Consider the following 25,761-nt stretch of genomic DNA (forward strand, 5'->3'; position numbering starts at 1 on the left):
CAAGATTAGAAACAAAAACCTCATGGGTTTTTCACATGCGAACACACAAACACTCCTCATCCAAGAACAAGGCTTTGCTCAGTTTCACTGTTTTGGGGAGTGAAAAGGTGGCTAATCCTTCCCATATCATGCTGGCAGAACCAGTTACTGGTGAGCTGATTTACCCACAGAAATAGAAAGTAAAGTGGGAACGCTCTCTGAGGTCAGGCCGCTCTGGGGTTAAGGCCCATCAATCAGCTTCAGCACAGCCGAGCTGTACAGGCATGTGACCGCCGACAGGGGGCGCCAGAGGACTACTTTAAAAAAAAAAATCTCAGCGCCGTTTTTAAATAAATAAATAAACAAATAAACAAATAAATAAATAAATAAATAAAACCGTTACTAATGTCAGTCGGTTTCGTTTTCGACATTTTCCTGCTCTCGCAAATACCCCCTACATCCATCACATCCTCTCTCCGTTCGTGTCAGGGTCCCAGTGTTGACATTCCCAGCGCCGAGTAGGAGAGTCGTTGGCGGCCATGTTGTGGGATGCAAGTTACACCAAGTAGGGAAGAGAGAGAGAGAGAGAGGGAGAGGGAGAGGGAGAGGGAGAGAGAGAGAGAGAGAGAGAGCGAGCGAGGGAGGGAGGAAAAAAAGGAAGGAGGAGTAGTAGGAGGAGGAGGAGGCATGAGCTCCAACTGCAGGGACTCCTCTCTTCTCCCCAGGCTGCCTTTTGTCATGTAGCCCAGCCATACCGGTTCCGGTTTGAAAGGGTTTTGTTAGGCAGCGCTCGGTCTCCATTACTCTCCCCCTCTGGCTGGGGTCCGGGAGCAAATATCGAGTGACGTGACTGGATTTTATAAACCCCTCTTTTTCTTCCGTGGATTCTCTTCCCCTCATGAACTGAGCACCACAATCTGCAATCAGTTCCCCCCCTCTCCCCCTCTCTCTCTCTCTCTCTCTCTCCGCCGGGGCTGTTCTTGGGAAGCGTGGATGGAGCAGTAAGGAATGGGACAGGCTGGGATTTCCACTCTGTAGCCGCCACACGACTTCCCGAGTGTATTCTTCTTCTCCTCCTCCTCCTCTTCCTCCTCCTCCACTTCTGCTCTGTTCGCTGGAGTTGTGGTGGTCGTATGTAACCGAGGAAAAGGGGGACCACATTCGCGTGAAGGTAACAAAATCCAATCTCCATGTTGGCCAAGCCAAAGTCAGGCTGCTGCTGCTGCTGCTGGTGCTGGTGGTGTTGTTGTTGTTGGTGGTGGTTGTTAGCTAGTGGTGGTGGTGGAGTGGCCTGGCCTCGTCTCGTCTCGTCGTGGGTGTTGTTTTGGGGGGGTTTAAGCTACAATGCCTGCTCGTATTTTCTTTGACACTAACACAGGAACTCGTACCGACCCGTTTAGTCGTGTTAAAAGTCCTAAAGCCCGAAAACGAGCCGACCTGCGCCTTTGTTTTTGGCGTCGAGCTGGGCTCAGCCGATGAAACGTGGCTCCTCCAAGTTTCAAGTCCTGCGTTCATCTGAATGGCCATGGCCTGGAGAGACGCCGGAGTCGTGTCCTGACCTTCTCTTCTCAGCCTTTTCTTTCGCTTCTTTGCTAAAAGTGTCGACGCCAGGCGCTGGTCAGCTCTCCCAGACTTCAGGGCTTACTTGTAGCCCTTTATTTGCCTGCTGTTACCGCAGGGTAAGAGGACTAGCCAGAAGCCAGGCTCGAGGACATGCCCTGGAGCCCACAATGGACCTTCCCCACATACCCACATTAACATAGACATCCATACAGTGAAAACACAGTCTCTCTCTCTCTAAAACACACACACACGTTTCTGTAGATGTTTATACGTTCACAAATAAAGTAGGTATTGTGTAAAATACAGTACAGTAGGGTTCAGCAGCTGGGTGTGAGGTAAGACTGAGCGCAGGTCCTGCCAAGACCGATGCATCAGTGGATGCTGGTCCGATATGCTTCCTTCCATACTTCACTTTAGATGAGCATCTCCTTCTCAAACTACTGCAACACACATCCTGGTATCCTGGAGGGAGAAACACACAGCTAGCATCATCACATCACCAGTGGGGGAGTGTGTGTGTGTGTGTGTGTGTGTGTGCTGTTTCTAGACCATGGCACCAGTTCCGATACCAGGTATCGATATCGGGCGGATCTCATCAGAAAATGTCTGGGGTTTCTCAGGAGGTCATTGGGGTCATTAAACCAACCCTAGTGTAGTTCATTAAAGCAAGTGTACGTGCCACCATCTGAACTGGACAGAGACCCCCTGAGCAGCTGGGTCTCGGCCTGATTCCGAACTGTGAACAGATTTGGTCCAAGCGCAGGATAAACCTGCCCACCCTGTGCGTACCTGCTCTGGGACATGGAAAAGACACGCTTTTGACATAGAATAAGTTCGTCTAGAGCTGGACGTTATGGTAAAAATAATGTATCGCGATATTTAAAGACTCGTCATATTGCCCAGCTCTAAGTTCATTCTTTTTTGGACATTTGATCATCTTTCAAGAAAGTGTTTTTCCATAAAAAAAGGAAGGGATGCGTCATTTTTGACCTGCTTTGGTCTAAACTAAGGGAACTGGTATGCAAGTATGAGAGCACCCTTAGGTGCTCATCAGAAGGGATGTGTTTCCATTAAAATTGGGTTGGTGGATCTATTTTTGGCTAAGTTTAGATGAATTATTTTCTTTTTCCAACTAAAAGCCGATCCAGTGTTTTTTCCGGGTCCGGTACTGATAAACATCCACACCAATATGCCATCTCTGCTGATACCAGTCATGTTTGCACCGATTGAGTTTTGATAAGGACGTTTTGCACATTGTACCAGCTTACTTCATTCTATACTCTCTCTCTCTCTCTCTCTCTCTCTCTCTCTCTCTCTCTTTCTCTCTTTCTTGCTTACATACTTCCCCATAACCCACTGTTTTCTGTCATCTGAGCAGCCAACCATTTTTGGCTCACTTCAGCCTGCCAGACAACCCTCCTTGTACTTTACTGTACATCAAGTTTTTCATTTTCCTCTCAAAACAAAGCTGTTTGTGTATCCTAGAGTGCACGAGAGCCAGCGTAATCCCCCCTGTGATAATCCTGTGAGCAAAACCTCACCCCCATTGGGTGCAGCGTCTTTCCAGTTTCCATTCTAATTCTTCGAGATGTTTGCCATTCACTTCTCCTGGCCACTGAAAGATGTTCCACGGAGGTCTTTTTTTCAATTTGGCAAACAAGGGCAACCTGTGACTGCACTTTTCCAACTAAATTTGTTCGTTCGTTCTTCGCAGCATCAAAGCAGCCTAAGCTGCTAGGTTGGTCGGGTATGACCATGTCGCACAGTAGGCTGGACTGGGATGAGGAAGAGACTTGCAGAGCTCGTGTTAAGAGAGGCCTTTGGTAAGCAGATCCGACAAACCAACTTCAAATCTGATGAGCCGTGAACAGAAGAATGGTACACACTAAGGCAGGCAAAGAATAAACACAAAGGCCTTGCAAAGGTTGGAGCCTCCCTGCTTTTGTCTTCTACTGTGTCCTCTTTCCCCAGGCCTCAGGCCATTTCCCTGGTCTTTGAACCTGCCTGAGAAGTCACCAGTCCTGAGTTCTGCCTGTGAGCTCCAGTTCATATGGACTGGAGCCATTAATGAGTAATGGGGTGATTAATCAGCCTCATCAGTAGAGGAACCCAAATGTGCTCCCTGCAGAAGAAATTCAATAGCTTTGTTGGACCACTGTAGACTATAGCCATTGATTTTTTTTTATTTTTTAGCTGTGCTCTTCACTCTTTTGAGGTCCTGGAGAACAACAGTGATGCATGTTTTAGTGTGTTTTCAATTTTGCTCCTGATTTCGATCAGCAAAACCCCTCTAAAAAGATAAAAAGAACAGACCAGGCCAGCTCTAGTCTTTGAGGGGCAGAGTCCAAGAAAGTTTGGTCATTTGGGTCCAAGCATTTTTAGCTCGGACAGGGTTTTTGACTTTGAATTTGTTAACTCACGATGGTAGTTAACAATTTTCGCTGTAAACCCATGTTTAGAGACTTAAGACTGGGGTGGCCTAGTGCCCCTGTAACAGTTTACACTGCGGCCTCTAAAATACAGAACTCGTAGCATGAGTGGGCACATGCCTTAAAGCCTTGGAAGTCTTTTTAACAACTGAATGTTCACGTAAGAAATATATTTTATTTAATAACATTATTTATTGTTTTTATTATTATTATTATTATTATTATTATTTTTAAACCCACAAGCAAGATTGTCAGAACCAGCTGTAATGTTGCTGCAATGATGGCTAATGTAAATGACAGTGATGGCCTAGGATTTAATGTTCTGTCCAGCAAGTTGTCCGTTCCTAGAAGTAAATGGAGGAGGCCCCCCCCCCCCCCCCCCCCCCCTCCTCCATTTACTTCTAGGAACGGACAACTTGCTGGACAGAACATTAAATCCGATATGGATTCATCTAAACTTAGCCAAAAATAGATCCACCAACCCAATTTTAATGGAAACACATCCCTTCTGATGAGCACCTAAGGGTGCTCTCATACTTGCATACCAGTTCCCTTAGTTTAGACCAAAGCAGGTCAAAAATGACGCATCCCTTCCTTTTTTTTTATGGCGAAACACTTTCTTGAAAGATGATCAAATGTCCAAAAAAGAATGAACTTAGAGCTGGGCATACCATATCGTTTTTAATGGCCACTCCTCACACATTTCTTGTACTAATGCATGCTTGATTACTGTAAATATAATTGCCATCCCTTAGAACGCTGACCCTGATTGGTCAGAAGCTTGCTAGTGCCTGGTTCAAGGGCTGCTTATGATCCCAAGCAGGTTAGATGTGATCATAACTCGCTGGGTCCAGGGGTCTGATAATCCAGGGTTTTGAGCTACAGTTACTAGCTGACTAAGCAGATATCCTTCTTGAAACAGAGCCCTGGTAACAAACCTGTTGACTTGCTGAATAAGGTGTGCTTGAGCAGGGAAATCGCCAAGCGCCAATCGACCGGCACTGGACACCCTTGGGCGAGCCAGTCATGTTGGCTACTTGTGCCAGATTGAGCATTTGACTTGTTGTTGATTAAGCCTCGGCCTATGAAACGCTGTGTTGAGTACCTGAAATGACCTGAAGCGGCATGATCTAAATGCCTGACCGTAGCAGGGTTGCAATCCCCTTTACTATTAAAAACTTCTGCACTATGCATGGTCCTATTAAGGGTTCACCACTCCCACCCTACTTTTCTTCCCTTCATTTTCTGCTTCATTTTCTCTTTTCCGCGTTCCGTCTTCTCCCTCACTCCCTCGTTCCAGTCTTTGACAGGCACAGCAGGTGGCTTTTGTGGTATGAATGGACTTGGAAGGAAGTTGGCGCCCCAGCCACCCCCCCCACCCCCCCTCCACTGTTTGGCTCTGATTGGCAGCAGCGGCAGGATGCCATGGCGATTAGACCATTCTGCAGTGCTGTGAGCATGCCAGTGCAATTGCAGAGTTACACTTAAAGTGCTGCAGCCGGTCGCAGTCCAGCTCTCTATTTACAAACACAGCATTCTCGGAGCATCTCCTCCACCTCAGCTGCATCTGACTTGGCTGCCAGTCAAACGTGAAGCATAGTGAGGGAGCGAGCGAGGGAGCGAGCGGTGGTTCAGTTTAGGGTTCTGAGTGATTCAGCTCTACGCTCCGTTCCCGGAAACGAGGTGCTGCCGTCTTCCCAGAACGGCGGGGCTGTGGACAGTGTGTCACCTTTTTGTTGTCCGCCTGGCAAACGACATGTAATAGGGGTGTGTAGTTCAATTATGTGCTTAGAGGAATTAAGCTAGCAGGGATTGCGTGAAGTCGAACCCACCTTTGCGAGCGTGCTTGCGTAATTAGTGTCGTTAGTACTGTAGACTATTGGAAAAACACTGCATGCTGTGATGTACCACCTCCTTTAGCATCGGCCAATAGAGTGCATTGCCATATGGGAGTGTTCAGCCTCCAATATTTGGTTTTTATTTATTTATTTGCGTTCTCCTAATTCCGTTAATTTGTTCACCAAAGCCGATGCTAAAGAAGTATACAGATGCCTGAACGTTTTGCTGGGGTTGCAGTGTCCTACAAGTACAGTATTATCAGCAAGACGACCGAACCTAACACTACGCAATTGTCTCAATACAAGGACTCACTACGATTGGATATAGGATACCCTGTAATGCAGATGTGCACTGTAACCTAGATGATCAGTCAGTGAAGACGGCTGAATGTCGCTAGCAAGCAGTGGAAGCTTGTAGCCACCCGTAAAGCATTGTGCAAACCGCGTGCCTTAATCATCAGTCACTCGCATGGTTGCGCAATCTCCAATCCTGTTTCTGACACTTCACGACATTGTTTACTCCAATCTAACTAATGTCCGAGACCCTATGAGGTCTGTTTGACTCGGCAGCTATGTTGGCCACGTTGGCTTCGTAGCTCTAGTGCAAAAAAAGCACAAGTCTCAACATTAACCAAACCGTCCCTTTCTACTGTCGAGCTTCCCAGGTGCAAAGTGCACATGGTGCACGTGTGGCTGGCAGCAGGGCTGCACGGGGATTAGGCCCTTGTCTCTGGTTGTTATGCAACAGCACGATGTCCCCAAGCCCTGTCTGGTCTGGGAGAGCTGCAGAATTAAACGAGGGATCTAATCAAGCTGTCATTCTCATCAAGCCTCACCTGGCTGCTCATCCAGGAGGAAACCTCCCAGGCCTCATCCTGTTCCTGGTTCCGTGGCTGCGTGGTGGTGTGTGTGGGGGTGTTTTGAAGTCATTCAGGCAACTTTCAGAGTAAATAGAGTTAACACACGCACGTGTGTGTGTGTGTGTGTACACACATGTACATCTTTGCTGACTGGACTGTATGAGGTCTGTGGTTTCAGGACTTTAATCTTCCCTGGCTTGGGTTGTAGTCCTGGCTCAGGGAGCTGTCTCTCATGTGGCCTTCAGTGCCCTGGATGTTCCTTCAGGTCTCCATGTTTGAGTGCAAGAGAGAGGCACACTCTCAAAACTTCCATAACCCCATATAGGGATTACATTTACATTTACGGCATTTAGCTGACGCTCTTATCCAGAGCAACCTATAAGGTTACTGATCTTACAGAGGAGGGCCAATGTAGTGTTAGGAGTCTTGCCCAAGGACTCTTATTGGTGTAGCACAGCAGTGTCACCCAGACCAGGAATTGAACCCTGGTCTCCCACATGGTGTGGTAGTTACTGGCAGTTAGTGGTGTTACCTGTTACGCCACACCAACCAGGGGATTAAGTCTGGTGATGAACCACACAGCATTTTGAATGGAACATTTGTCCACTAGGAGATCGTTGTGTACAACTAGGCTTGATCCAACCTATAAAGTCAGAATAGTGGTTCTTCCTAGGTACAGTTTATGGAGAAATGCATCTTACTATATGTAGTGGTGTATTTATTTGTTTGTTTATTTATTTATTTGTTGGCAAATGTTGCAGATTCCCTAAAGCTAACCCTATTAGAACCACCACTGTACCGTCTTTCCACAGGCATCCTAAAAGCCATTCCACCAGTTTGTTTGTATGTTTTTTGTTTATTTATTGTGAAATATACTTGTTTATTCATATGCATATACATGCACACAGTGAAGGAGCTCATTAGACACTTTTTTTTTTGTGCATTACCATGTTTTGTTTAGTTTTTAATGGAATAGATGTACAAGGCTGCCCTTATTGTTGGATGCACTTTTGTTTTTATGTTTCTACCTTTGTTAAATTATTTTCAGTAAACATTAAGTAAATGCAACAACATTTAAACCACACTCTTATCAGACATTTGCAGTTCCCGCTGCCTTGCCAAGGGCACGTGACTAAGATTAGACTGGAAACCTGGTCTCCAAAAAGTAATACATCATTATAGCTTATGACCTAATACTGGCGAGAGCACACAGTATAAGATATAGTACAGCTGTGGTTGGATCTCTGTGTGGAGTTACGCTTAGCTTGGAGTTAACTTTGCTGTTAGCAGGCTGGCTAACACAGTTACCATAAACAGTAAAAACCCTAAAAAAACCCGAGTTTAGACAGATTACGCTTCTCTACTCTCTACCACAGCCCTATGCATAACAGACTTCCTCTCGCTGCCTATTGCCACAATGCTGGGATTTCTGACCAGGTTATCAACCCATAACACGCCTCGCTTCAGTGATCCACTGAATCATTTCCTACAGAATTGCTCAAGACGAAATCGAGGGCACCGGCGTTGTGGGTGTGCACACGTGCTCTAGCTCTGTTGTCTCAGGCCTGTTCCGTAATGGAGCTTCTGAGCTGGCTCTGTACGGTCTTGCAGAATTCAGCAGCATTAGTCACTCTACACTCATTAAGGCAAATGGCTCTGCCGTTCCTAACGCAGCAGCCTCATATTATCTCATCAACGGCGAGCAGATAATCCCGCCGCTGTCAGAGTTAATTTTTGACTTTGGTGCCGTGGCGCCTTCCAGAAGTGTACTTCATTAAAATGTGGGTCAAGTCTTCCCTGTGTAATGTGATTTACCCAAGGCGGTGGGAGTGTCATTAGTTCTGTGGCGCTGACATCACCGATAAGGCAGGGCCGGCCTGAATGGCTTCACTAGGCTCCTGCTCACACGCTCGCATCGCACACCCTCCTTGCCCTTTCTTTTGTAGCTGCTTTTAAAGCGTTCCTCCTCCCTCGCCATGTGTTCTGAATTTAGTTGACCTACCGGCAGGATTAAACAGAGTTAATTCACATTGAGGCGGCTCTTCTAGACGCAGATTAAAGACAAGAATCGGACCGTTACGCCGGTAATGGAGATGTTTCTGGCTAGGACCGCCTGGGAAATCGGGCTCTGCTGCTGTATGAAAATGCTGTGTCCGTACTGTACAACGAAGGGTTCATGCTGGTGCTCGAAAGCCGTAATTTTAATCTGCTGACCTTTTTGAGGCATTTCATTTTTCATTGTCCTCCAGGGTGTTTTGAACAGGTTATTGATTGCATAGCTTGATGCATAGTTGCATAAATAAAGTGGTGCAATAACTACACAGTATATATGTGGGTCATGGTGGGTTATGGTTGGAATACAAAGCAAAGCATTGTAGATGCTGAAGCCCAAGCCCTAATTAAGACACTTCCACAGCTGTTCAACAGGTAGTATTGAGGGAAAAGGAAGGACCAATTGAAGCAATCACTTGAAACCCAAAGAAAACCCAAATTTATCGGAATATTTTAATTTTGCCATTAAAAACAAAACTTTTAAGCAGCATTGTATATATTTTTGTTACTTTATTATATTGCTGTGTTCTTTCTTGGCCCAGATGTACACTTAATGTCCGCATTTTATTTGCTAGGAAATTGGGGAATTTGAACAATATTATCAAACAAGTTAGACATTTCTATGGTTAAAAATTTGCCTTGTTAGCAAATTTTGATAAGCACTATAAAAGGCAGCCTGTTAGTGTGAAAAAGTCCTAGAACATTTACAATTCCAGTGATTCGCGATATTTAAAGACATTTCTACGGTACGGTAATATTTATAACGATACATGTAACCACAGACTGCATACATCATTTTTTATGTGTTTAGTAAGCACTAACAATATCCTCCAAATGCTAAGAAAACATTTGCATTCACAATAATATCACTGTACAATAAAATATCAGCAAATTGCCCACCTCTAGGTCTTTCCAAGAGTGGGATTACTATTATTTTTTTTTTATTTATTTATCCCCACAGTTGCCTTTCTGGTCCAATTAGTGTACCTTGGTTATGCATCAGCCAATACTGATCCAGTGTTGTCTGTATTGTTTTTTTGCATTGCTGCAGGTTGTGAATAATGTCTGACCTTTAAATATTCACAGCTTTTCTGGTAGAATGATTGAACCCGTTCGTTTATCTTCATAAATTGAACAAATCCCACAAAAGAAAACATTGGTTAATGTCAAACTATTAATGTCAGAAAACTGTAAACGTGGGTTTTTGCCCCCTAAACTGCCTATGGACCACCGGCACCGGTTTAAAAGTTCTTACAAGCCTCTATTCCCAGATTCTAGCCCGATCAGTTTATACAGAAGTCCCTGTAGTTACTAAATAACACACCTTAGTGTGTAATAAGCCTTGCTGCGTTAAGAGGTTAATAGCAACCAGTATTTTAAACAGTGATCCTGCTGGTCCCTAGACTAGGCAAGTGGTCTATTTTAATGCATATGCTGCACTTTTTTGTCTTTTCAATGTTAACCCTGCAAGGGGCTGAAAATGGCTGTGCGCATGAGCTTTCCAAACCTGATGTTGAAGTGTAATGTGTATTTGTGTACGTGTGCTGTACGTGTGCTGTACGATTGACCTTCTGAAGCAGTGACCTAATGCCCAGAGACATGACCCACATATAAGCAGACTCAAGTGTTACAGCCTTGCAGTTGCAGTCCGTAGCATGTGTTTAGTAACCACACTGTAACCACACCCCGTTCGTGTTGCATGTTCTTGGAATTGGAATTCTGCACAAGCATGCCTTGAGGCATGTAGCATTTGGTTCCTTGAAAATGATTCAGCCAGCCGTGACCCAGGGGTCATAAGCTCCGCTGCTGATTTTTCATTATTGGGAAAAGGAATCTGTCCATTGTTTCCCTTGTCATGTAATATTCCTTTATTTAATTCTTCATATCACCCAGTTTTCCTGTTCTTGGTGTTCCTTGGAACCGGCCTGGCAGATGTTTGATGTGTAACTGCTGAGTATTTGCTCTGTCAGTTCCAGAGTTATTGCTCTGGCACCACCCACTCTGAGTCAATACAGAGGTCTTGGTAATGAGTAACTACAAAGGATATGAAATCAGCAAGCAGGCTCCCCTCACAGGCACCGGGTTCAGGAAGTTCGGCATTCTGAGCTGCATTTCTCCATTTCAGTTGATGGCATATAAATCAGCTAAGCAAGTAGCAAGTAAATCAGCTCATTCGTTCTCTCCATACCCTGCTTTATAAAAAACAAACAAAGAGCTATGGTCATTGTTTTGCTCTTTTTCTGAGAGGAGGGGGTGTTAAGTCAAGCTTCAGGCTTTGTCTCAATACGATTTCACAAGGACAAGTGATTTTCAGAAGTCACCAGGCCTCAATCACAGTTCTCTGCTTGGGGCAGCAGGTGAAATGCTGGAGTTCTGTAGCCAAACTGTTACTACAGTGGACAAGAGACTGGTGTAAGCCTTATCTGACAGGACTGCTGCAGTTATTAATACGGCAAGGCGGACAAACCTTAGAAGATAAATAATGCATGTGGGCTTATAACTGTCTTATTCTACAGCCAGAAAGGCTTTAGTATTCTCCACCACAATCTGTGTATAACACAGTTTCACACCTGGGGTCTTAGAACCTTTCGGAAACCCTAAGATCAGATATCAATAAAAAGGGGGACTGCAGGTTTTCATTGCAAAGCAAGAGAACACCAGGCACGTGAGATTTTGCTTGATTGGCCCTTTGATTGACACCCCAGCCTAAGATGGTTACCGTCATGTTTTAACTTGACCACAAAACACTAGATAAATATATCAAAGCCTCTAAAAAAGAAGCATCGGTCAGGATGAATGCATTTCTACATGCTTAATGAAGCAATTGTGTAGGTTTCCTTATTTTCAGCAATGCTTTGGCCTTTCAGTGAAGGCGTTGACCCTACTGATCTTGGTCCAAGTCAAAGAGCCTTGGGCAGCTAAGACTCCTAAGGAGCACTTTTGGCAGGTACTGATTACTGCATGCCAGGAACACCTCACAAGATCTGCCTGATGTTTTGGAGATGCTCGGACCCCAGCCATCGTTGTCTAGCCATCACATATTGTCTCTACTTCAAGAACTGTCTGTTCACTTGCTACCTACTATGTATATCCGACCCCTCGACAAAAGCCATTGTAACCCGATTTTTGCGGTTTAGTGTTGTGGCTGATGGGTGCATGGTGGCAGAAGCGTAGCTGTTGATATACAGTGCAGCAACATGATTAGGTGGCCCTTTTGTAGTTGTGATGTAAATGGAAAAAAAATAAATCATCAGGAGTTGAAGGTTGAGTGCACTTTGGAGTGGGTCTTGACCTTTAAAAACGTCATCAGTGTTGACCGTGTTATAAACAGTAGTCTCACGTCACGCCCTTTAATGACTACCGGTCATGGAAGTACAGTGATGCAGTGGTTTATCGAGAATAGCTGCAGCGTCACTCATGGGTTTTTCATTAAAGCGGACTGCACGCTGATCTGTAGTGACATTTAGCCACACGCAGGGAAGCAGCATGCCACAAACACATTCATGCCTGTTTTTTAGGGCCTTTAATTTATACATGTAGTAGCTGCTAAAAAGCCTTTTTGGTTTCATGACCTCTAATCAGGGATCTAATGGCATTAAAAAGTTGGGGAGATTTAAAAGAATTAAAGGTCCTGTCAAGGGGTGGGATCTACGTATCGGAGAACAAGTGGACAGCCAGTTCTTGGAGGCTGAAAGCAGGAAAATGGACTAAGGGAAGGATCTGAGTGACTTTGACAAGAACCAAGAATGGTTAGTAATGGTAATGGTTAGACGACTGGATCAGAGCATCTCCAAAACAGCAGGTTTACAGTGGTCAGTACCTTCCAAAAGTGGTCCAAGAAGGACAACCGGTGAACTGATGAAGGGGTCATTGGCAACCAAGGCTCATTGATTCATGTGGTAGCACAAAGGCAATCTGCCCACCTGGACAACCAGTGTTGTATGTATCGTATACATAGTCACATACATAGTGGTTCTGCTGCACCATGATTGTAGCCTTGCACTCTTGTTCATATGGTTTGTAGATTCTTGTTATAGCAGAGGCTTTCTAGGAGGCAACTGGAGCTCCACTTTGTTGCTGGTCTGTCATGAAATTGGCAGCATCTGGAAATAGCTTATCAAAAAAGCCTCAATGGCCATCTAAATCTTTATTTGAAGGAGAGAGCTCGACCCCATCTTAAGCATTCCCTCACCACCTTCAGCTCCGATTCCTCGATGAATCGTCAAGCTAGCATGTGGATTATTGTCTTGCCAATGTAATCAATAGTGACCGCCCTGCTGTCTCTGTCCTTAATCCCTGCAGCAAATGCCCAGAAGCATGGCCTCATACAGAGTTTCCTGCACTGGAATCTTCCAAAGGGATTATTGTTTGGCAGTCATTTGCACTCAGCCTGTGTTATTGGAGGGCACATGGAGGGGTTTTTGTGTCCCATCAATACAGTCCTTGTTACATTATCCATTTGTTATACTTTATGCTGTGAGTACCATAATAAATCTCGTACGTCCCTGCTAGCCTGCTGCGCTGGGTAGAGCATGAAAGATCAGATTTGAAGCCTGGAGGCCCGAGTTAAGCATGGTCGACCAGTCATGCTTGATCATGTGCTGTTGAGCAGCCCCCAGGTGCCGAAGGAGATACAGAGACACTTCCAGTTGCTTAAAAAAGGACTATGAAGCCGAGTGTAAACAACCGAGCGCTCTCTCTAGACGATTGTCCTTGGCGTGACCCCATCACATTTGTAGTGCTTTATAAAAGACAGCAGGGGTTGACTGCCAGTGCAGTAAATGTGCTGAACATCGTGACCTGATGTCACACTTGTACATGCCTTTTCTGTGAGCTGATTAGGCCAGGTGGGTCACAGTACCCCGATTTCTGCGGGGGTGTTACAGTGCTGCGTGTGGAAGTATTAAAAGTACCGATACTTGAGGAACTTTTGGTGGTCCTGCAGTTTGAAACTGGAGGAACCCTTAAGGATCCTCTTTCTTCTGTAAACCCTATCTTGAAGGTTTCTCAAAGCACCTTAAAAGGTTCCTCCACAGTTTCAAATTGCAGAATCTGATGCTTTTAACAGTGAAGGGAATATAGATTTTGTCCAAATGTTTGTGGACACCTCTACTCATGAATGCATTCATCTACTTAAGGTTGCACCGATTTCTGATACAGATGTGCAAAGTGTGCGCACACCCAGCTTGTCTAGTCCCTAAGGTGAAGTATTGCCAATAGAATAGGACTCTGAATAGGACTTGGTACCAAGCCTAATGGCAGGCGTGGGCTAGAGGGGTATGAAGCCCCCCTTCCCCCTAAACATTTAAGCAGTGGAACTGTGTTCTCTGGAGTGATTGGTGATGAAGCTCCATCCAGTACTATTGGGATGAGTTGGAGAAATGGGGATAAAGTGAGGGATGGTGATCATCTGACATCCTGACCTCACTCACTGTCTTGTGGCTGAATGCAATCGAATCCTCACAGCAAAGTGCTCCAAAGTCTCAATAGAAAGCCTTCCATAGACAGTTGTGGATTGGGATCAGGGCTGATCCAGGCATGTTTTTTTTGGGGGGGTATATTGGGTATTGGCTTTTCGCTTAGCCTCGAAAGCCCCCTTTTGATCCTTTGTTTTTACCACTGTGTTTTAGCTGAGACCCCTTTAGGCATCTTCTAGGCGCCATCAATCAAGTACAGTTGTGAGAAGAATTCTCTAATGGTAACAAAGGAGTTTAGACTTTGTTGCATGGAAAAGGAATAGGTCATATCTGTGGTTCCAGGGCTTAGATTGTCCATTTTCTGCCATTTTTGCCCCTGCTGCCAAAATCAGGTGTGAAAATCCACCCTTGCCAAAATTTCACTCTTGAATTACAGCTTCTAGAAAATGAAGCTAAGTTTTACCAGCGGGCGTGTTTGTTTTAAACCAGCACTTACTGCACAGTTCTAGAAAAACGTATCACAGCACACTGTGTACATGACTGAGAATTGTTGATTAGAGAGAGGCACTTTGGCGGCTGGTCCCGGTGCCTTAAGTGTCATGCAAACAGATTAGCCAGCCAAACTAGGAGGATTACATGTGTACCAGACTGAAATTGGGAGATTTGGCTCTCAGGATATCAGCACAGACTCATGAGGCTCCAGATCCAGTTATTTAGGGCTGAGGACACTCCATGGTCGGCCTTTACAGAAGCGCCAAATGGCTCCTAAAGCCTGTAATAGCTCTGTCATTGGTAGGCCATGTTTGTGTTTGGATTTTGGACATGGCGGATGTGGCGGATTGCAAGGCGGTGGTTGAGTTTTGTTTTTCCATGAATGCTCCTGGAGAGATCTACCTCAATGCCAGTTTTACCACCAACCAAAGCCTAAAGCTGAATTCAGTTGCTCAGGGGTCTTAAGCGGTACCATTCACACTGAGCACAGGATGTAGCTTAACCATTATAGTTGTTCATTAAAAAGCTTTCACCTGGATCTTTTGTGAACTCACACTAGTGATTAGGGCAGTTCGAAATAGTGGCCTTCCCATCCCAAGCCCACTTTATCTGATTGAATCTGCCAATCAGATGATCATAACTATTACTGATGACTTGTCTTTAGTACTGGTCAGCAACTCTGTCCAGTACTACAAGGGTCCAGTCAACAGCCAATGCAAATTGATCACAGAAGGTGCAGTTTTTAGGTAGTTGTTAGGAAGTTTCTTATTTTTCTTAAAGTTCCACCTTAAATGATGCACCATTTAAGGTGGAACAGCAATTTGAATAGGAAGCCATTGTACGTAGGGTAGCCTCCAATATATGCTGTGCTACTCCCCTCTAAGTCCTTCTGCAGCTTGTACAGGCCATGCTAACCCTGAGTTCCCACCCACGACCTCACCTAAAGGCGTTTTCACATTCTTTTGGAGTTAAGTTAGCACAAATGACCACTTTAATGTTGGCCATCTGCCAATTAAAAAAAAAAATAAGAAGAATGCATCAATTATATTTATTACTGATGACTGGCCTGTAATTATAATAATGCCATTCCAGCATGAGATCAGGTGCCTGGAGTTGCACTGCATGGCCAGTTTCAGGCATAGCTATAGGTATGTATGTTTGTGTGTGTGTTGTAGACTTGTGAGTCCACACTAAGTTCATTGGAACAGGGTAAAAGGGGGGCCCATGCATGTGTGTATCTCTCCCCTCTATAGGGACAGAGCTGCTATTGTGTTCCCCACAGTCCTCACATCTGCAGATGACACTCTGCTATGCTAGCTCTTTCACCCCTCCCTCACACACCGTTATTGTCTCTCTAGCATACTTGCTGTCCTCATCATCTCCGTTCATACACTCTTCTCCTTCTCTGCTTTCGCCGCTGTCGTAAATTAGACCACATCTACCCGATACCCAGTAGCAGTATCGCCCCAACACCAGCAACATGCTGGATCAGCTTCTGGATGGAAAGCGACTGAATAAGATTCAAATTCTGTTACACATTTACCTTAAAATCACAAACGTTAATGTGTGCCGTAAAACGCATGGGTCACATGACTGTAGGCAGATGTGGCTTAAGCTGGGGTTACACTAAACTACATGGTTACCTACATGGCATCAATTTTGGGAATAATTGCGAACAAAAAGTGGCAACAGCAGCAGTCAAACCAGATTCCACATTTTAATGGTTAAACTTTGGCAGTTAATCCCCAGTTTCCACGAGTGCCGAACTGCCAGAAGGGGCGGAGGGTTGGTGGGGTACCATGAATCGACTGTAATACCACTGTACCACTTGATCCTGGTAATTCTGAAGCACTGTAGGCAATGCCATGTTGGTTGCTGCTGACTAAAAAGAGTGGCACCATTGCTTGAGTTATTTCTCAACCAGTGTTTTAAAAAGCTCTGGTGAAATTCAGACAAACATTCGCACATCTGCATGTGTTCTCCAGTTTTGTTGTGGCAAATTCTGCCTTTTAAAGCTTTAAAGTTCTCTTTCATTAGGTCTATGGGCTGGTCACCCGCGTGCTGAAAAGCGCTTTTCTCAAAGCTCAGATTGTGTTAAGATGTCACATGCTTGTGGTTGTTTTTAGGCTGAGCACACACACACGCGTGCTCCCTCACATTGTTGCTGAATTAGGTTCTGTTGGCCTTCTAGTGGGATCGGGCTCACAGCTGTAGTGGTCCGTCACAAGTCACACACTGTCTGGGAGTTGAACTTGCCTTTGTGGAGCAAAGATCAGACACGTCTGAAGCTCCTGTGTGAGGCTTGTGTGATATTGCATTTTGGCATCTTGAGAAAACATGCAGCATCTTGTGCTGAAGAGATCATGGGCTGTGATTTTAGCCTTTGTCTGTTCTATTTTTTATTTTATTTTCTTCCTCCTCCTGGAGTTATTTGTGGCTTTACCGAACTATGAAATCAGAGTTTGAGCATGAGGATGAGCACATGGTTGGGCATGTTCCTCTTTCTGTTGAATTGAAGGCTTTTAGTTACTGTATCTTCGGTCAACAATAGCTTGCCTAATTTTTCATGTGTCCATTGTTTTTGGGGTGTCTTTGGGACTCCAGAAACACCTGTTTCTTCAAGGCCTTGCTCACATTTCTCATTCCCCAGCACATATGCAGCAAGCCCAGCCTGGCCAGGCAAAGCCATGCAGAGCACTTGCTTGCACCCCCCCACCCCCACCCCCCCAACAGGCCTGGCAGCAGTGTGGGCAGGAACCGGGTGAGATTACACACTCATCCCTCGATCCCAACTCGACAGGCAGCACAGACTACGCTGCTCTGTATACACTGGCTTTTGCTACATGGTTTGGTTGCCGTGGTATTCCTTGTAGTTTCTGTGGTTTCACTAGGTGGGTGGTAATGTAGGTCTTTGATCTAAAGGTGGCTGCTGTGGTTGCTGTAGTGTTGCTAGGTGGTGGATGTGGTATCCCAGGCAGTTGATGTGATGTTTAATGATTTACTAGGGTGTTGCCATGGTGGTGTTATGGTGTTGATAAGTGGTTGCTATGGTACCCTAGGTGGACAACCATAATTATCGCATCCATTGGTAGACATTCCCTTCCGAAGCGGACTACACCCGTTTCCGTGGTGACTGTGAAGATATTTGATGCTGCCGCGTAATATAAGCAGGTTACTGAGATTGTAACAATGCATCAGGTCGTTGTGACAAAAGCACAGCTAGGCGCCTTACCCTTCTGTAATGCCCTGCCCCTTTTTGTGTCCAAGCAGTTTTAGTTTTAACCATAATGTGAGAATATTGAACGGCATGCATTGAATGCTGGACCGTTACATCCCTACCGGTTACTGAAAGGACGTAATAGAGGTGGACAGTCGCAATCAGCCAGTTTTAGTGTTTCGATGGTGTTGAAATTGCATCTTGTTAATAAAATAGTAAGCTAATGTATTATATAATGTATTGTTTTATGTTTATTTATAATTTGGAAAAGAAAAAAAGCCGTAAATGAGGCATGTCATGGCACATTGAATACAAACCATTATTGTTCCAAAAAATAAGAAGGAATTGTGCTACAGAATGTGCATCCTGTAGAGGATTTGTTCACTCAGTTTCACTTCAACAAAATACTACATTTCAGCAAGGGGTGCCCAGACTTTTGCATGAGACTGTATATTGTGACACTGGCCAATGGGGCCAGAAATGATTGGTGCATCCTTATGAAAAAGGCAGAACAAAAGCATTCCAGGATTTATGAAAATAATAATTTTAAAAGGAAGCTTTTTTTTGCTTTAAATATTAGTCTTTTCTGGTTGGTGGAAGGCCAAATCACAGAAATATTGAAAATGTTTTGTCTTAATAATCCCAAAATTTCCACATTCCTCCTGTCTCAGTTCTGTGTCTGAAATCTGGTATGTCTCAGTTCTGTTCTCTGCATTGTTAAGAATCCTAGTGCCCTAAAAATGTGAAGGAACCGCTTTCAAACACTATCTTCTGGTGATGACTGAGAGTCCAAAAGGTTATTAAGCCCCACCTAAGTTTAGAATGGGTGGATGAGAGCAGGGCGTTACAGGGTGATACTCCATGACCAAGGAACACTTAAGGGCTGATTAATAACAATCCATAGGCTTTACTTTCGGGTGTGATTTTATACTATTATTGACCTCTCTTTTGTCTCTCTCTCTTTATCTACAGGCTTGACTATGGGCTGTGTCAAGAGTAAAGAGGACAAGGGGCCGACGCTGAAGTATCGGCCGGAGGCTTCCAACCCTACCCCAGTCCCTTCCCACATGGGCCACTATGGGCCGGATCCTACCCAGATGGGCCAGTCGCCTGCCCTTAAAGGCCCCAACAACAGCTACAACAGCCACACCTCTGCTCTCACCCCATTTGGCGGCTCCTCGGCCACCATCACTCCGTTTGGTGGAGCTTCCTCATCTTTCTCCACGGTTGCTGTGAGCAACCCCTTCCCCGGTGCTGTTTCAGGTGAGTGCTTATTTTGGGGAGGCCTGACTTCTGACTGCATGAACAGTGTTAATAATGGATATAGGTCTGTCGCTATCGTTTATATTGGTACATTTAATAGTTTAGCCGTAACGTTTGGTGAGTACAAGATGACTTAATTGCATAAACGCTTATAGAGTTTTAAAATGATCATATCATTTGAATATTGACCACCTACCTAATGCTCTCAATAACCACCCATGGTTCGGATGCCGCTAGTGAGACGCCATGGCACAGACTGTATTGGGTGGCTGAAGGTGTTTATGATGGAGGTTAACTGACCCACTGTGGCGCCTTGATTGCTCTGTACCATTCGTAGGAGTTGTTGTTGTTGTTGTTGTTGTTCCCTCCTGGCATTTGTGGCCCAAAGACACCACTATTATGCTGTGATGCATTCTCAGTACACCTTCGCTACGGCAGCTCTAGAACATCCCACGGAATGAACGGTTTCCGAGATTCTACCATCCTTTGCCCACTACCACAGTCCTATCAGGATATTGTGACCACCCCTAGGTTGGAGCGAACTCTGCCCGGCCTGTCACAGATGTCACATGACCGGGTTTGCTGCACATGTAAATAAGTTGGCATACCAGTCAGTTGTAGCAGAGTGACAAACAATGGTCTAGAGCGATGTACTGAGAATATACTTCTCGCACATTGAGTGCATTGAAAGAACGGCGACTCCAGGGAGTGCCACAGTGGGTCAGTTAACCTCTATAATGAACACCTTCCGTCACCTAATACAGCCCAAGCCACGGCGTCGCCATCTGAGCCAAGAGGTTGTTCCCACTAGTAGGTAGACGGTCAAAATATTGTGATGATATTATGATGATATTAGGGCTGTGTATTGGCAGGAATCTGGCAGTATGATCCATTTCACAATACAGGGGCTATGATTTGATATGTTGCGTTAAACGTGAAACATTTGCATGTAAACTATGAATTAAAATTAAATACAGTTTGTAAAGTATCAGTATTTTCTTACACCTCTGTTAAAAGTATAAGTTCTCTCAGGAACTTCTGGATGCTCCTCAGTTTGAAACTGTTGAAAAGGTTCCTCTAAGAACTTTTTGCAGTTCAAAAGGTTCTTCCACAGTTTCTAATTTAAGGATCAAGAATATTTTGACAGTGTAGTTTGTGTATTTTACATTATATGTTGTTAACTCCTCCTCCTTTCTAGAGTGGAGGCTCTCAACTAATTAAAAAAACATTTTTTATTCATATATTTATATTAAAATGAATGATGTGCGAGAGACCGGTTCAGAGAAGCCTTACATGCCACTCAAACACAACACTTAAAAATTATTAGGATTCTCATGAATGGGTTTTAGGGTTCGGTGGTCTTATGCTAACTGGCTAACTGGCCTTGGCTTGTTCGTCGTCTCAGGAATTTGTGTTCTCCTGAAAGGAGCAGTTTGCTTGCGTCTCTGTTGCATGAGGATTTTATACATGCACTTTACGGAGGCCGGATGTCATGCAAATGACTCCACAAACACGAAATGCTGCGCTGATGCGTCACGCTCGAAGAGACTTCCAAATTACAGTTGTGTGCTCGGTGGGGCGAGAGAGGGAGTGAGGCTAATGCGATTCGTTTCTGTTCTGTTTTCTCGCTGATAATCTCTGCGTTTCTTCAGGCAGGACAGTGAATGGCTCCATTGATGCTGCCCCTCTGTTTTCAGTGACTTTTTCAGAGGGGTATTTGTTGTCGTGTCAGTCTGCATCCAAAAAGGGACTGCTGATAACTAAATCTTTGTCTGCATTCTATAAACTATTCATAGATTACGCTCAGGGCATTCATCCAGCAGTGGATTTGGGCCATTTCGTGACGCAGTAGAGGGGCAGTTCAGAGATTAGCACTGCCACTACATCTGATTTTTCAGAGCTGAGCTGAACTCCGGTGAGGTCAGCGGATGAATTGTCTCGAGGGGAAAGTTCTCAGCTCAAATCAAACCATCAAAAGTTAATTCTTAATAAATATTATTGAATAGTAGATGATTCAATATTTATTATTCCAAACAAACCAGTGGAGCCATGAATTCCCCTAAACCTTTACAGTAAGACAACTGACTATCAGAATTGCACCCCTTGTAATAAATGCATTCAGCGATCTTAAATTGTACCTTACCTAACTGCTGATCTAGATGTATGTACAAATCTGTGCACACACACACTGCTTGTCTAGTCTTTGTAAAGAAGTAGTGCCAATAGAATAGGACTCCCTGAAGCAGGTAAACGTGAACCTATTGGCCCAGTGCCTAATGCCAGGCGTGGGCTAGAGGGTTATAAAGTGTGTTCTCTGCAATGATGAGAAATACTTCATCCAATATTTTCGAGATGAGGTGGGGTGGTGACCATCCAGCATCCTGACCTCACGTACGCTCTTGTTTATGAATGCAATCAGATTCTCACAGCAACACTCAAAAATCTAGTAGAACGCCGTTCCTGGACAGTAGTGACTCTACTTGTTACTCTAACAAAAGCAGGGCACAACATGGCCAACCTTGAGGCGGATGGGCTCCAACGGCAAGCAACCACATCAGGTACCACTTCTGTCGGTCAAGCACAGAAAGCTGAGGCTGCCGTGGGCACAGGCTCGCCAAAACTGGACAGTTGGGTGGGTGGAAGGGTGGAGAAACCCTTCAACTGTGGCCTATCTCTTGTCCGCAGTGGAGGTGGTGGTGTAGTGGTGTGGGGAATGCTTTCCTGGCACACTTTGGACCTGTTGCTTGACCACCACGGCCTACTTGAGTATTTTTGCTGACCATGTGCATCCCTTCATGGCCACAGTTTACCATCTTGTAACGATGGTGCACAGTGTATGCAGTACCACATATGGATGTGGTAGAATGGCCGATTTGCTCAAATTCGCAGGGATTGTGTGATGCAATCCTGTCAGAATGGATCAGAATCTCGCAAGCAATCAAGCAATGTTTTCAACAGCTTGAGGCTGGTTTGTGAGCAAAGGGGGCGGTCGTACCCAGTATTAGTATAATCTTCCTAATAAAGTGCTCAGTGAGTGTCTGTTAGCGACCCCAGTGTTTATATTGATTATGCCTTTCGGCTCTAAATGCATGTATGCAGTCCTACACAAAGCCTTTTGACCCACAGCTAAATATAATGAGACGCTAACTCTGTCAAGCTGGAAACCTGGACGGTCCAGTGAGGCGGTGACCGCGTCTACCCCAGCGCCTGCTAGATAACGCTTAATGAGAGTGTAGTGTTGGTATGGTGGGACAAGGGTAGCAATCACTGAGCTGGTAGCATGCTCTTGAGTGACTCAGTCAGCCAGGGTTAATCTGGTGTGTTGGGTGGGGCGGCTCTGCTTTAATCTAATTCAAGCCCACTGGCTTTCCCCTGCTGACAAAGCCTTCTCAGCCGCCCGGCCAGGCCCATCTTCACCGCATGTAAACAACATCACGGGAGACGGCCGTTGTTTATGTAATTAGAGACGAGGGGAAACTCGATTGGTAACTGACGCTTCTGAGTAATTACTGACAAATCGATAAGTATTCCTTACAGGGTTCTATAAATACTGCACTGAATCATGTTATGTGAAAGAGCTGGAACCTGATGCCTCAGCTGCACACTACGATAGAGTTGTTAGTGGATTATATTCACTACGTAGGGTTCTTTGAGAGATGCCATAGAAGAGCTAGGTGTAAAGTACCCTTTCCTTCTCAAAATGATTCTTTATGGAGCCAAAAATGGTTAATCTAAAGCATCACCATTACGTAGTGCGGTGTACGTCCACTCAATTCTTATTAGGTTCTCAGGTTTAGTCTGTTTTAGGGTTCCTCATGCTTGCTCTTTTCTTCTATAGGAGGTGTGACCTTCTTTGTGGCCTTATACGACTATGAAGCCAGGACATCAGACGACCTCTCGTTCAAGAAAGGCGACCGATTTCAGATCATCAACAACACGTGAGTTCTGATCTGACCGGACCTTCATGCTCTGGCCAGTAAGGCGTCCAGGAGCCCGAGCTGAATTGAGCAGGATTTTAATGCTGTCTTTTAATCTGTCATTGTATTGAAGGCTGGGACGGGGCAGAATCTGGGTTAATGCTTTTTTTCTTAATGGGCCATCTGTTCAGTCAGCGGCCCAGTTTGGCTCTTGATAAACATGCCGCAGCCCAGCACTCCTCACTTGCAAGGTGGACGTTTCCACTCCACCGATCGCGCTTCACAAAGTGTTTTACCTGCATGCCGTGAATTCCCCCAGTCCGCAGCATTCTTTCGGAGTGGCTGGTCGAGGCTTGTTAACTGCACTGGGGTGTGGAGAGGAGTGGGCGTGTTGGGAAAGGCAGCGTTTGTGGAAGTGTGCGGTAGGGTTGGGAATTGGCATTGACTGAAGGAAATTGCAGCAAGGATCAGGATACAACAGCAAACACTGACGTGAAATATCAGTTGTACAATAGAATTTCTGTTAAATAAAAAAAATGTATTTATTTAAAAATGACAGTAAATCAATAACAAGGTCATATTTAGTTTCTCCAAATTGGCAACAGGAGAATTTAAAAGAACAGATTCAGATTGTCAACAAGTGAAAATCAGCAAAAATGGAGACATACTGATTTTGCGAGGCAGCGAATGTACCTTTAAAAATACATGATGCTTTAATAACAGCGAAGGAGCTTCTGAGAACTGTTTTAGAGGTGTAATTCACTCCAGATAGCTCTTCAGAATAAAGACAGCAGCAGCTCAGGTGGGCAGGGGTCAGTATGAGGGCACATATGCTTGTGTGTGAGAGAATCTGTGGCTGTAAAATCAGCGGTAAACAATGAAATATTACCTCACGCGAGCCACAGAGCTCTCGTAGAGCTGTAAAGCTGCCTGGGTAACAGCGCTGACTAAGCTCTCCAAGCACACAAACAGTGCTAACAGCAGACTAAACGAATAGCTCACTAAAAACCTCAAACCTGGTGAAAGTCAAACTAACTGCTTGACACAATGAACAAGGGCTGTACACACCTTAATGACGGTGAAGGAAGTTAATGACAATAATAAAAAGTCGGATTTGAGTCACTTCAGCCTGATAATATGAACACAGCCAAATGTTCCTTTGTGTCTTTGAGTTTGTGTCTAACTTCACATCAGTCCTATTAGCCATTAAAGCACTGTATAAACACTGTTTTTCACTCTAAAGCTGGATGTGAATAGCAGTAAGTCATTCCACCTAACTTTAGCCAAAAGGGCGACACAAAACCAGTGGGCGAAAGCATCATTACATGCACTGATCAGCTATTTATATATCAAATATATCAAACCCACTGGCCGGTGAAGTCAGTTCTCGAAGTTGGAAGGTTGGAAGTGTTGGAAGCAGGAAAAATGGACAAACATGAGGATCTGGCGAGGGCCAGATTGTGATGGCTAGACGACTAGATCAGAGCCTCTTCAAAACATCAGACAGGTCTTGTGGGGTGTTCCAAGTATGCAGTGGTCAGTATGTCCCAAAAGTGGTCCAAAGGAAGGGCTACCAATGAAGCAGCAACAGGTCGCCCAGGACGCTTATTGATGGGTCCCTTGGAGGCTCCACTTTACCACTTACAGGATATGCTCAAAGGATATGCTGCTAGAGCCCGTACCTTGACAGGTCACATTGAATTACAGCAGTTTTTGGCACATGAACCCACACTAATGACATGAGTGGACATCAGGGACAATGGGCCTTTTACCTAAAATTGTTGGAAACCTGTACCAACTGCTGTCTGTGTGTATAATTATAAATATACATAAATATATATACATATTAAAAGTTAGCAAATTGCTATTGTTTTGTGTATGGACATGGCTTCTCTGTGTGTTTCTGTGTATTAATGGTGGCATTGTGTTGTTGTTTTTTTTTTTTTTTTTTTTTCTCTCCAGAGAGGGGGACTGGTGGGAGGCCCGCTCCATCAACACGGGGAAGAAAGGCTACATTCCCAGTAATTATGTGGCCCCTGCTGACTCCATCCAGGCTGAAGAGTAAGAGCCTCCTCCTCTTCTGCTCTGATCCAATCAGCTGCCCCGCCCCGCTCTAATTAAGAGGGCATGACGGCCAGTCAGATAGACCTCTTCGGCCGAGCGCTTACAAACATGCCACAGTACACATGACTGGACGACAAAAGAGCTCCTCTCTCACACTCCCTAACTCCCCCCAATGCAAACACTTATTCCCTCTGTCTCACTTGGGTCTGTCTCTCCACTCCCACAGTAGACTCTTCCTGTGGATGCGTTAATACACGGTCACTGGGTTGTCCTCCCACTGTAGAGAGAGGCTGGCGCAGTTCACTAAAATGCATTAAAGTGGCTCTCTCTCATGGCCCGTAGGCACTGGGAAAATGTGGCAATAGACCAGGCCACGGTCAAAGCAGCAGACAACGTCCGTTTTCTGCCAAGGCCCAGTTCCATCACGACCACTTTCCCACTCAAAGAAAGGGAGGCTGTACAAATGCAGGATACTTCATTGACTCATTAAGGTCCCAACAGTAGGTTCATTTCCATGTCTTCTTTCTACAGATGGTACTTTGGAAAAATGGGGCGCAAGGATGCAGAGCGACTGCTGCTGGTGCCTGGAAACCAGCGAGGTACTTTCTTGGTCAGGGAGAGTGAGACAACAAAAGGTGAGGGGACAGATTAGGAGAATATGAACATATTG

The 25,761-nt window shown here is 45.0% G+C and overlaps 1 protein-coding gene across 1 annotated transcript in view; it reads left to right on the forward strand.

Moving 5' to 3' along the window:
* The first annotated feature begins 636 nt into the window (after nucleotides 1–636).
* The window catches only part of yes1 (YES proto-oncogene 1, Src family tyrosine kinase), a 43,978-nt gene continuing 18,853 nt past the window's right edge, over nucleotides 637–25,761 (forward strand). Inside the window, exons 1-5 of the mRNA XM_072688127.1 lie at nucleotides 637–1,150; nucleotides 18,820–19,110; nucleotides 22,949–23,048; nucleotides 24,990–25,088; nucleotides 25,623–25,726. Coding sequence (XP_072544228.1) covers nucleotides 18,828–19,110; nucleotides 22,949–23,048; nucleotides 24,990–25,088; nucleotides 25,623–25,726 — 586 coding nt within the window. The 5' untranslated portion in view covers nucleotides 637–1,150; nucleotides 18,820–18,827. The remainder of the gene's footprint in view (nucleotides 1,151–18,819; nucleotides 19,111–22,948; nucleotides 23,049–24,989; nucleotides 25,089–25,622; nucleotides 25,727–25,761) is intronic.

Source organism: Salminus brasiliensis, chromosome 9, assembly GCF_030463535.1.
Source record: "Salminus brasiliensis chromosome 9, fSalBra1.hap2, whole genome shotgun sequence".
Classification (NCBI taxonomy): domain Eukaryota; kingdom Metazoa; phylum Chordata; class Actinopteri; order Characiformes; family Bryconidae; genus Salminus; species Salminus brasiliensis.